Raw genomic sequence first — 13,302 nt, 5'->3', positions numbered from 1 at the left:
CAAAGGGGGGCTCCCTTAGAGCCTATGCAAACACAACAGTTGTCAAAGAAAACAAGCCTAAAGCCAGTATAGGTTCAGCAAGTAAAAAGTGGAAAAACGGGGGAAAAGACCACAGAAAGTCATGACCCACAGCAACGATGCTGGAACTTTTCCAAACTTGGAAGTCACAGTTCAATTTCTTTAATCATTGGTCAGAAACCCCTCCCCCCGATCCGACCTATATGTGTTTTGACAGCATTTCAAATGTATTTGTTTTTTGTTTGCTCAAGTGTCCAAAAATAACGTGGTTGCAAGATCAAAATGCTCCGCTAAATTACTATAATGAAAAGCATGAAAAAAAGCAACTTAGCTGACTAAGCAGAACTGTGTGCAATGTCTCAGGCAGGCATCCACACCCGACGGACCCGTTTCGCCGTGGGGCTTCTTCAATGGATGGAGGACGCCAAAGTCCTGACTGGAGATCGCTGCTCAAGTAGCTCTATAGAAGAACCTCTCTGAAAACTCAAGACTACACTACTGCACAAAGTGCCTCGGAAAAATGGCGTCTATTATACGCCGGACGCCCACACATACGTCGGGTTCTGCTGGCATTAGGCGCACTTTCTTTGACAACTGTTGTGTTTATATTTCTTGCAAAAGAAATAATATTGGTTCTCCCTCATTCTATAATGTGCTTTATCTTGGGCAAATGAATTTACACTATTTATTTATTTTTAATTTGTAGACCGCTCTATCATACCATTCTCGGCAGTTTCCAAAAAGTACATACATAATAAACATTCTTAACAAATAACAAACAAAACTTCAAACACAGTAAACAAAAAAACGTATTAAATATAGCAGATAAAAATAATAAATCAAAATTCCAACAGCAGTCACTAAACACCAGCAAAAGATTGTGTAAACATATATGCTTTCAAACACTTCCTAAATTGCACGATGGAACAAGTTTTGTGGAAAGCTTCAGGTAGTGCATTCCATAAGACTGGTCCTTCTATATAGAAAATACAGGATTGACAGACATCTCATCTGACGTGTCAGAAAGAAGGAACTTCAAGTAGTAATTTGTCTCCAGATCTTAATGTTCTAACTGGTGGTTGAATTTTCAAAGCACTAGCCAAGATCAATGGACTGTTATCATTCAAAGGCTTGTGGACCAAGGTTAAAACTTTAGACTTGATCCTCCAAGCAATGGGTAGCTAATGCAGGTTTTGAAAGGTAGGGGCAATATGATCAAATCAATTAAGGTTTTGACAAAATTGGCAAATTTGTAAAGCACACAGTTTATAGGCATGCAATCCTAGATATAAAGCATTACAATAATCCCATGAGGATGTAACAGATGCCTGGACCACTGTCTGAAAATTTGATTGTGATAAAAAACTTTCATCCTGCAAATCAACCTGTTTGAAAAAAAAACTTTTTCAATTGTATGTTTTAACTGCTCAGTCATAGAAAGAGCAGAATCGACTCAGACCCCCAAATATTTCAAACAATTAACAATAGGTATCTTTAAATCATCAAGTATAAAGATACTACTGATGGAGTGACTTTGTCAGACAAAAAGAAGATTTGAAATTTAGACAAATTCAACTTGAATCTATTCGCTGTAAGCCAGACCGTAGTTGACTGGAAGCAAACACCTAAAAATTGAAAAGCCTTCTCTAAAGTAGTAGTAATTGGAAAATAAAATTGGAAATAATCGGCATACTTCTGAAATTGAACATCCAAATAGGACAAGAGGTAACATATTAAGCTAATAAAAAATATTGAACAGGATAGCAGAAAGTGCCGATCCTTGAGGTACCCTACATGAGATTTCAGACCAATCAGAAAACTGATCTTCCACTTGAACTCTGAATTTCCTTTGAGATATAAAGGGTTCAAACCAGCTCAATACACTGTCTTCTATCTATCCCTAATGATCTCAGTTGTGCAATCAAAATGCCATGGTGAACAGCATCAAAGACAGCCAAAATATCTAAAGTTAACATAAGATATTCAGTGCCTCTGTCAAATCCTGCATGCAAAGAACCAAACACAGATATATGAAGGGTCTCAGTAGAATAATGTGGCTTAAAGCCAAATTGATACATGTTGAAACAATCATTTGAATCCAAAAAAATCAGTATAAATATATGTATAGCTATTGTACAGCAACATATAATCACTGGTAATATGTGAACCTAAATGTTACTTACCAGATCATTCCTTGATTGTAGACCAAATGAAGCACATTCTCAGCAATTTTGAATTCCCCATATTCAGGCTACAAGAAGTTGATAAGCTCTCATTAATTGGCAGTAATTCATTCTTTCATTTTTCTAAAGAAAATTTTTTCATTTATGTGAGTGTTGTGTTGGGCAAAACATGTAGCGGGTAATAGTTCTTGGGTGACTGTCCTTTACTATTTTTTTTTTATGGAGTTCTTTTCTTGGGATTATTGAAGTTGCTATGGTAGGGAGGCAGTATATCAAGTCTGAATAAACCGTAAACTGTTAAACATTCTTATAAAATTAGGCCACACCTAGAGGTCTGCACAGTGCAAGTAAACTTGTAGAACAGACATGCTCAGGGGTGGTGTCACGATTTATACGCAAACCCCCAGATTCCATATATGACGCCCAAAATTGGGAGCTCATTTTTAGATGGGCACCCAACGTTTCATATTTAATTGGAGAAGTGGTCCTATTGATTTACAACTTTTGAGGAAAGAACAATTCATTTTTGATCTGTTTTTTTAAAATTGTTTAATGTATTTGAAAAGGTACTTTCTTCTTCATTTATTTATTTATTTATTTGCTGCATTTGTATCCCATATTTTCCCACCTCTTTGCAGGCTCAATGTGGCTTACATTATGCAGTAATGGCGATCACCATTACCGGAATGAAAAATACAGAGTATTATGCATTTAAAGTACAGAAAAACAATATAAGTTAGACATGAATAGATATACAATTCACTAAAACATTCAATAATGTCAATGAGATTAAAGTAAACAAATAAAAAGAGTTCAATGTTAACTTGTTCTTGTAAAGTTGTAAAGTTCATAACTTTTCAATATAAATAGGACACAGTTCCATTTTATTAAGGGCCCTGTTAACTAAGCCTCGATGTAGGCATGCTAACATTTTAGCATGCGCTAACAATTAGCGAGTGTTACCTAGAGACACCCATTACATTTCTAAGGGTGTCTCTAGCATTAGCGTGCACTAATTTACAGCATATGCTAAAAGGTTTGCACGCCTACAGCGCAACTTAGTAAACAGGGCCCTTAGGAGCCCTTTTAATAAGGCACATAGGTGCATCAAATTGGAACTACCGCCCAGCTACTACATGCCCCGGGCAGTAATTCCATTTTCGACGTGTGTCCAAAGCATGCGGTAGAAAATATTTTCTATTTTCTACCGCATGGCGTTTATCCGGCGGTAATCGGCAGTTTATGTGCACTGATGATTACCGCCTGGTTAACACGAAAGACCTTACCGCTAAGGTCTCAGGATGAAAATGGACATGCACTGGTCTTAATTTTGCCGCACGTCCATTTTCAGCCACAAAAAAGGCCTTTTTTTCCAGGTGTGCTGAAAAATATACATTCAGGTGTCCAAAAGATGTGCCTACACCTGCACAGGCCATTTTTCTTCATGCCTTAGTAAAAGGGCTCCTTAGTTTTAATGTTGGCACTGTGCATGATTTTTCATTGAATTATTGATGCTATGTAATTAGCATTTTTAAAGTTTTTAAAGTTAGATTTTACATTTAAACTTGCTTATGGCAGCTCCATTTTGATATGTTTTTAGACTTTTTGATACTAGGTTGTATATAATCTCAAATTATGATGTGAGTATATGTGTCAATGATGTACTATTAAATGTATGTATTGTCTAGTGATCTATTTTTCTTTTAGCAATTTTTAAGGGGCCCTTTTACTAAACTACGTAAGTGTCTATGTGCGCCCAACGTGCGCCAAAATGGAGTTACCGCATGGCTACTGTGTGGCTCTTGAGGTAATTTCATTTTTGGCACGCAGCTGAAAAAATATTTTTTATTTTCTGCCACACATATCGGACGCACTCTAAGTGGCATTTGGCATGCGTAGGTCATTACCACCCAGTTAACACGTGAGACTTTACCACTAGGTCAATGACTGGCGGTAAGGTCTCAGACTGAAAATGGACGCGTAGCAATTTTCATTTTGCTGCATGTCCATTTTTGGCAAAAATTTTAAAAAGGCATTTTTTACAGGTATGCTGAAAAATGATTCTGTGCGTGCTCAAAACACGTGTCTACACTACTGCAGGCCATATTTCAGTGCGCCTTTGTACAAGGGCCCCTAAATGGTTTGAGTCCTTTGAAATAGATATGTTTATACTTGTGAAATTGAAGTGTATATATTTGCCTGATTTGTTTTGAGCATTAAAGTTTTTTTCCCCCTTTTTGGCGCCAGCTTGAATTTGACCTCTAACCTCTATGTGGTTCTCCTTACTTTTTTCAATGACATTGCTGTTTGTTGTAGAGCAAGCTATTATTTTCTGGTGAACGGTAAGTTCACGCTCCTTGTGGTTAATGGTATTTGATTTTGTATGAACGCTGTCATCTTTTCCAGTGCAGTGGTTTGAATTACTGATCCACTGTTTTTATTCTGTTTGTATATGAGTAAGTTGCCATCCTATGTATGTTGTGCACACACGGTTATTTTTAAAATGTAGCAAAGATTTTTGCATATTTTCCTTCAGTTTTGCAAGTTTGAAATATTTTTTTAGACACCAGTTTGTATATATTTTTCAACTATGACATGGGCATATGTGTCATCATTGCATTATCAAATTTGCATGTTTTTGTTCCTGTAAATTATATATTGACTGGTTTGGCTTGAGTAAGAAGGTTTGTTTTAGCGCCAGTTTGAATGTTACTTTTAACTTTTATGTGGCTATAAGAGCTACTGTTTTGCTGACTGTTCTCCCTACTTGTTCTAATAACACTGTTGTATGCCAGGGAGCATGCAGTCATTTTTTTTAGAGCAGTAACTTAACTTTTCTTGCTGTTGGTTCTTCAATGAATTGTTTTTGATTTTGCATGATGGCTGTATTGCCATTGAGTGCAGTGGTTGTGAGTTGGGGATCTGCTGGATTTCTTTTTGTATTCTGTTATTAGAATGTTTGTTATCCTATGGATTCTGTGCACTTGCTGTTGTTCTCTTAAGTGCAGCAACTGAAGTTTTTTTTAAGTGCAATAATCTTTTATTTATTTTATTTAACACATTTATACCCCACATTTCCCCACTAGTTGCAGGCTCAATGTGGTTTACACAATAACATGGGAAGGCTACAGTTCAGTATAATATCATTAAACAATGTCATAGCTGGCCCTACTGCCTGATAAGCAGGGACTCTTTAAGATGTTTTTCAAAATCAAGGATAAGTTATTCTTGGGACTGAAAATCAACTTGTTTCCTGATGTTTCATGAGAGACCCAGAAAAGGCGGAAACAATTCTTGTTACTGAAACCGGCTGTTCTTCAGATGGGAGGTGTATTTTACCTAAGATTTCCCTGTAAATGTATCATAAGATACAATTCATTTAAATATGTTTTTATGGAGCCTTCACATTTGACATCATTTGTTGCCTCAAAAAGGGTTGAGATAGCTCAAATATAAGAAAAAAAATTGTTTGTCCTTAGTTCTAGGTGCATATCCTTGAATTTGATTTCTTTCTTTCTCCTCAAATTGATTATATTGGAATCCAATATTATATGGACTTCAGTATCATTATTGGGTTATAAACAGTTCTTGTATAATTGTCTTTAGATACTGTTCTTGATCAAGTGTTGATTCTTGATAATGTAATGTGAAAAGATAAAAAACCAAAACAAAACAATGTCATAGTAAAAAATTAATCGTAAACGTATCGTCTAAAACAACAAAAATAATAAAAGATAATGGAAAAAAACCCCATTAGAGTCCATAAATTTTGTTAAACAGATAAGAAATAAACTAAGTAACGTGTGGTTGGTACGTCTTCTTGAACTGGGTGGTCTTCAATAATTTCCTGAAGTTTATATGATTCCGAGGTGATTTTAAGAGTTTAGGCAGTGCATTCCATAGCTGAGTTCCTCTGAAGGAGAAGCTTGATGCATAGGTAGATTTGTTTTAAATATAATGATTTGCTTTCTTTGTGGTTTTTTTTCCATTCTGTGCTTTTTTGCTGCCAGCGCCTTTTTCAAGAAGTGTCTTTGTATATATACGGTGGTGAAGAGTTTTAAGTACACTCAGGGGCGTAGCCAGACTTCGGCAGGAGGGAGGTCCAGAGCCCGAGGTGAGGGGGCACATTTTAGCGCCCCCCCCCGGCGCCGCCACCCCCCCACCATTTTTGACTCCCCCCGCCGTCGCCATCACCACCAACTTTGACCCCCCCCTGCCAACAACCCTCTTGACCCTCCCTCCCACTGCCAACCCTCCATTGCTGCCGCTGTTGTCGTCGGCTACCTTTGCTGGTGGGGGACCCCAACCCCCCGCCAGTCGAGGTCCTCTTCTTCCGGCGCAAGGCTTCGTTCTGTTTCTGTGAGTCTGGTGGGGGTTGGGGTCCCCCGCCAGCAAAGGTAGCCGACGGCAATGGTGGCAGCGGGAGAGGGTTGTCGGTGGGAAGAGGGTCAAGAGGGTTGTCGGCAGGGGGGTCCAGGGCCAAATCTATGGGGGCTCAGGCCTCCATGGCCCCACGTAGCTACGCCACTGAGTACACTGTATAGGTATGTGTCCTGTTTCTATCAACATATTCAGATGAAAATTGTTTATGTTTTAAGTAAGTTATTATAAGATATATAAGTCAGACATATTATTGGCTACACCACTATTATGTTCATAAGTTTTATATATACAGTATATATTACTGTTAGTGTTTGTTATAGATGTGCATATACTATAAGTAAATGCTTTCTACTGATTTGGTCTCTGTGATTCTATTGTTCATGTTATATTTGGTTACTTATGATAATGATTTATTTATTGCCTTTTTGAAGGAATTCACTCAAGGTGGCGTACAATAAGAATAAATCAAACATGAGCAATAGACAATTACAGCAGTAAAAACAGTACAAAGTATGTATACTACTTACAATGTCAACACAATATGTAATATAACATTTTAATTGACAGTGTAGGGTATAAGCAAAGATGGAACATATAGATAGGCAAGAGAGTAAGAGGAGTTAAAAAGTAAGGTGACTAATTTAAAGAAAGTTGCACATGAGGTCAGGGAGACAGTTAAATTTTATCTCAGCTAGGGTAGGAGTGGATAACATGTCCTGCTGCAGTATGTGGAGCCCGAGTCACTCCTTGTGTGTGTGATTGAGACTAACAAGTTAGTTTCTTCTTCCATTAAAGGCTTGGGATTAGAGCCAAGCTTCCACCTGCTTCCTGAAGTAGAGATAGTCTTGTGTTAAGTGGAGCCTTTCAGGGATTGTGGGGGCTGTCCTGACTCGAGTGGAGGAGTAGCCTAGTGGTTAGTGCAGTGGGCTTTGATCCTGGGGACCTAAGTTCGATTCCCACTGCAGCTCCTTGTGACTCTGGGCAAGTCACTTAACCCTCCATTGCCCCTGGTACAAAATAAGTACCTGAATATATGTAAACTGCTTTGAATGTAGTTGCAAAAACCTCAGAAAGGCCATATATCAAGTCCCATTTCCCTTTCCCTATTTGAGATTCTAAATGGAATGTTGAGATTCTTTGGAGATTCTACATGGAATGTTGCTACTATTTGAGATTCTACATGGAATGTTAATGTAGCTATTCCACTAGCAACTTTCCATGTAGAAGCCTGCCCTTGCAGATCAGCAACGCGGCCGCACAGGCTTCTGTTTCTGTGAGTCTGACGTCCTGCACCTACGTGCAGGACGTCAGACTCACAGAAACAGAAGCCTGCGCGGCCGCGTTGCTGATCTGCAAGGGCAGGCTTCTAGATGGAAGGTTGCTAGTGGAGGAGTAGGCTAGTGGTTAGTGCAGTGGACTTTGATCCTGGGGAACTGAGTTCAATCCCCACTGCAGCTCTTTGTGACTCTGGGCAAGTCACTTAACCCTCCATTGCCCCTGGTACAAATAAGTACCTGAATATATGTAAACCGCTTTGAATGTAGTTGCAAAAAACCTCAGAAAGGCGGTATATCAAGTCCCATTTCCCTTTCCATATAAGTGAGATTCAACATGGAATGTTGCTACTATTGGAGATTCTAGATGGAATGTTGCTACTATTGAGATTCTGTTGCTACTATTGGAGATTCTAGATGGAATGTTGCTAGTGGAGGGTAGCCTAGTGGTTAGTGCAGTGGGCTTTGATCCTGGGGACCTAAGTTCGATTCCCACTGCAGCTCCTTGTGACTCTGGGCAAGTCACTTAACCCTCCTTTGCCTCTGGTACAAAATAAGTGCCTGAATATATGTAAACCGCTTTGAATGTAGTTGCAAAAACCTCAGAAAGGCGGTATATCAAGTCCCATTTCCCCTTGCCTAGATAGCCATCCAGGTACCGGCACGGAAAATTGGTTGGACCTGGATAAGTTCCAACTGCTGCCGATGTACGAGATATTCAGCATTGGTATCTGGATTTGGCCCCAGATCTGTCTGTTGTGATCAACATTTGAAAAAAAAGGTGCTGACTGTTACGGAGTGAATATTGATCAGTATGTTTCTATGTAACAACAATATCCTTATATATAGGCAGCTTAAATCAGGAACTATTGCATTTTCCTATGGAAGCAGAACCATGAGATATTCTTTGTTCACATCACAGGATCACGTGGTGACCAGCAGCTGACACTACAGCTAATGTTACCATATTTTACACCAAGAGCCCTATTTGCTGATGTGTCCTACTGGTGTAAAAGTACACGCCAAGCCATGATGGTGTGTTCTTTGCAGGTAAGCGTGTACAGGGGTGGAGATTGGGAGGAGCATGGGTGGAATTTGCAAGTATGTAAGTAGATGATAGAATGCACTAATCTGCAAATTAAAACTATATAATGGTTCATTAACTCATTAGTATGCATGTGGATCTGTGATCCATGCCCAACTGTGGGCAACCTATACAGAATCTGGGGTTTGTGTCTATATAGTAGCACCTATAGGTAAGTGGCACCTACTTGCCCTCTTAAACCAGGTGATCTGTTATAAAATTACATTCTTACTCCCAGAGTAGCCTAATGGCTAGTGCAGTGGGCTTTGATGCTGGCAACCTGGGTTTGATTCCCAATACAATTCCTGGTGACCTTGGGCAAGTCTCTTAACCCTCCATTGTCTCAGGTACATCAATTTAGATTGTGAGCTCTCCAGTGACAGAGAAAGTACCTGTATATAATGCGTATAGCACTGTGTATGTCTAGTAGCGCTATAGCAATGATTAGTAGCAGTAGTATTTATGGTGCCCCCATCTGCACGCACAATTTACTTGAGTAATGAGCTGATAACTAGCAATAATTGGGCACTAACAACCAATTATTTCAGTTACTTGGCTCCAATTAGGTTTTGTGCATGCATCTTGTAAGCTCTTTTGAGCAGGGACTGTCTCTTTGTATCAGGTGTTCAGCGCTGCGTGCGTCTGGTAGCGCTATACAAATGCTAATAATAATAATCTTGCTAAGCGCTATTCTGTAAAGATATGCACTCAAATCTTTTAGCTTGTAACTGGAAAGGGGGTGTGGCCATGGGAGGGCATGGGCAGGTCATGGGCATTCACTAAAGATGAGTGCAGTATTTTAGAATTTGGGGGATCTGCGCCTAAATTACATGCCGGGATTTATACCAGGTTCAGTTGGTAGAAATCCTTGCGTCCAAAGTTGGGTGCGGATCCCTGTGCTACGCACTATTCTGTAAATGGCGTCCAACATGGAGCATCATTTACAGAATAGCATTCAGCGCACATTTTTTTCAGCACCCAAATCTGGGCGCCATAGAGTGAATCTAGTCCTCAATGTGAGAATTAGTGCATCCAAGCGGCGCATTTTAATTCCAGTATGTCATGATCACTCACTGCACTTACAGGGCTCTCCAGGGCGCATGTCTCTTTGCACTTCTACAGACCTGCTTACGGTTCATGGTGGGACACACAGAAGCAAGTAAGCTGATGTCAGATGCCTGCCCTCTTGCTGCCTACCCTAATCTGGACTGGATCTCAACGCTGCCTGCCCCGACCTGGACCAGATCTCAATGCTGCCTACCTTCTGCCTACCCTGACTTCGACTGGATCTTGACGCTGCCTGCCTGCTGCCTGCCCCGACCCTTACTTGGACTCACAACTGTCCATTTGCTGCTTATCCTGCCTATTGCTAGGCTTTGCTGGTCTTCCGCCTGTCTCACTTCTTCCCTATCCCCTCTCAAGTTCTGCTGGCCATCCAAACCTGAAGGTTCAACCCTTGGGGAACAGTGATCAGTACAGGTGAAGTTTCTTTAGGCTTGATGACTGCCGACCTCCATTTCTGGAGGCAGCACAGTGACTCACTATCATCCTGTAAGGGCGTGATGTGGTGCTAATTTCATAAGATGGAATAGGTAGGTAGTGGGTGCGGATTGTGTGCTTTACAATTACAATGGGGGGTAGTTACAATGCATTAATTTTATCAACAGATAATTCAGAGGTTTTGGCAATTAATGTGCAGTAACTACAAAACTTTACCCCACTTCAGTAGATCATGTAAACATAAATTTGGTTAATACTATTGGTCACCACAGTACTTACAACTTTAAATGAAATGTACTTACAAATTTGCTTTCCAGATCCCAACACCAGCAATTACTTAAGTATCGAACAAAAAGTCCCCGAAAAAAGTCAATCAGAAGAATGCTTGCAACTGTAAAAATCATATCAATGATGGAAAGCTTCAGCATTTCCTGAAACATAAAAAAGGAGATATATAATCAACATAGTTCAGTCTAAGAAGCATCCTTTATCACTGCTCAGACACATGTGCACAGAAACACACATATAATGAGGCTCATTTTCAAAGCTTGACTTTCTCATTGCAAATTTCCACTCTCTGTAAAACAGGCTTTTTTTCTGTTTCGACAATTAAGGTCTGTTTGCAATTACTTCGACAAAAAATCTTTTCATTCTCTGGTTTTGTCCCTTTTAATTTCCTGACTTCATAACTGCAACATAATTTACTTTGGTTGTTCAAAAGTTAACTTGAAGTGACTTCAATTATTAGAAAACACCACTGCTAAACTCATTTATCGTGCACATAAATACGACCATGTTTCTCCTCTGTTTCAAGAACTTCACTGGCTACCTGTGGATAAACATTTGATTTTTAAATTACTTACACTCACATTTAAAGCTCACAGAATTGGTTTGTCTACTTATCCACATTCACTATTCCATATTCTCCTGTTCATCTACTCTGCTCCATAAATAACAATTGTTAGGTTCTGCCAAGTCCAAAGCAAGCACAACTAGAATGTACCATCATCACATTTTCTGTTTCCTGGTACCCTCTTACTGGAACTCTCTTCCATTTTCCATCCATGCAGAAACATCTTTCAAAAAGTTCAAGAAAGCCCTAAAAACATGGCTTTTTGAGGAAGCCTTTAGTCAGGTATAGATAGATCACTTGGGTTGGGAGTGTGTCACTTCAGCTGCCACAGATTGCTCCTTTTATGCTTTTCTCTTCCTTCTTGGATTAAATTCACTTATCTCTAATCATTCTACTGACATTATTGATTACTACTACTACTACTACTATTTAGCATTTCTATAGCGCTACAAGGCATACGCAGCGCTGCACAAACATAGAAGAAAGACAGTCCCTGCTCAAAGAGCTTACAATCTAATAGACAAAAAATAAATAAAGTAAGCAAATCAAATCAATTAATGTGAACGGGAAGGAAGAGAGGAGGGTAGGTGGAGGCGAGTGGTTACAAGTGGTTACGAGTCAAAAGCAATGTTAAAGAGGTCGGCTTTCAGTCTAGATTTAAAGGTGGCCAAGGATGGGGCAAGACATAAGGGCTCAGGAAGTTTATTCCAGGCGTAGGGTGCAGCGAGACAGAAGGCGCGAAGTCTGGAGTTGGCAGTAGTGGAGAAGGGAACAGATAAGAAGGATTTATCCATGGAGCGGAGTGCAGGGGAAGGGGTGTAGGGGAGGACCAGTGTGGAGAGATACTGGGGAGCAGCAGAGTGAATACATTTATAGGTTAGTAGAAGAAGTTTGAACAGGATGCGAAAACGGATAGGGAGCCAGTGAAGGGTCTTGAGGAGAGGGGTAGTATGAGTAAAGCGACCCTGGCGGAAGATGAGACGGGCAGCAGAGTTTTGAACCGACTGGAGAGGGGAGAGGTGACTAAGTGGGAGGCCAGCAAGAAGCAGATTACAGTAGTCTAAACGAGAGGTGACAAGGGTGTGGATGAGGGTTTTGGTAGAGTGCTCGGAAAGAAAGGGGCGGATTTTACGGATGTTGTAAAGAAAGAAACGACAGGTCTTGGCGGTCTGCTGGATATGAGCAGAGAAGGAGAGAGAAGAGTCAAAGATAACCCCAAGGTTTCGAGCTGAGGAGACAGGGAGAATGAGAGAGCCATCAACAGAAATAGAAAACGGGGGGAGCGGGGAGGTGGGTTTGGGGGGGGAAATGAGAAGCTCGATTTTGGTCATATTTAATTTCAGGTGGCGTTGAGACATCCAGGCAGCAATGTCAGACAAGCACGCTGAAACTTTGGTTTGGATGCAAGGTGAGATATCAGGGGTAGAAAGGTAGATTTGGGAGTCATCAGCATAGAGATGGTAGGAAAAGCCATGGGATGAGATTAATGAACCAAGGGAAGAAGTGTAGATAGAAAAGAGGAGGGGACCAAGAACAGAACCCTGAGGTACGCCGACAGGCAGAGGGATAGAAGTAGAAGAGGATCCACCAGAGTGAACACTAAAGGTGCGGAGGGAGAGGTAGGAAGAGAACCAGGAAAGGACAGAGCCCTGGAATCCAAGTGAGGACAGGGTATCGAGAAGTATGCTGTGATCGACAGTGTCAAAAGCAGCGGAAAGATCAAGAAGAATGAGGATGGAATATTGAGTGCTAGAACCTGTCCTTTCATTTATATTGTAGTTCCTTTCCAAATTTTCTTCTAAATGTTATTTTAGATTGTAAACCGCTCTGATGTGCGAGTCAGTTTGGGTGGTATAGGAAGTTTCAATAAACTATAAACTATGTGCTAATTTACATGCTGACTGTTTAGCATACTTTAGTAAAAGGGCCCCTTAACAGAAGGCAAAAGTAAGAACCATTTTGTTGATGTGCATTTTTAAAAATATTATTCACCCTCTCTGTGGTAAA

At 40.2% G+C, this 13,302-nt stretch overlaps 1 protein-coding gene across 1 annotated transcript in view; it reads right to left on the bottom strand.

Annotated features, from left to right (window-relative positions):
- Positions 1–13,302, bottom strand: part of TMC3 (transmembrane channel like 3) — an 86,406-nt gene that overhangs the window by 23,088 nt on the left and 50,016 nt on the right. Inside the window, exons 14-15 of the mRNA XM_030192011.1 lie at positions 10,745–10,873; positions 2,202–2,269 (exon numbers count right to left, since the gene is read on the bottom strand). Coding sequence (XP_030047871.1) covers positions 2,202–2,269; positions 10,745–10,873 — 197 coding nt within the window. The remainder of the gene's footprint in view (positions 1–2,201; positions 2,270–10,744; positions 10,874–13,302) is intronic.

The sequence above is a fragment of the Microcaecilia unicolor genome, chromosome 1 (genome assembly GCF_901765095.1).
Source record: "Microcaecilia unicolor chromosome 1, aMicUni1.1, whole genome shotgun sequence".
In the NCBI taxonomy this organism is placed as follows: Eukaryota; Metazoa; Chordata; class Amphibia; order Gymnophiona; family Siphonopidae; genus Microcaecilia; species Microcaecilia unicolor.
The sequence above is the reverse complement of the archived record's forward strand: the minus strand, read 5'-3'. Positions and strand labels throughout refer to the sequence as shown.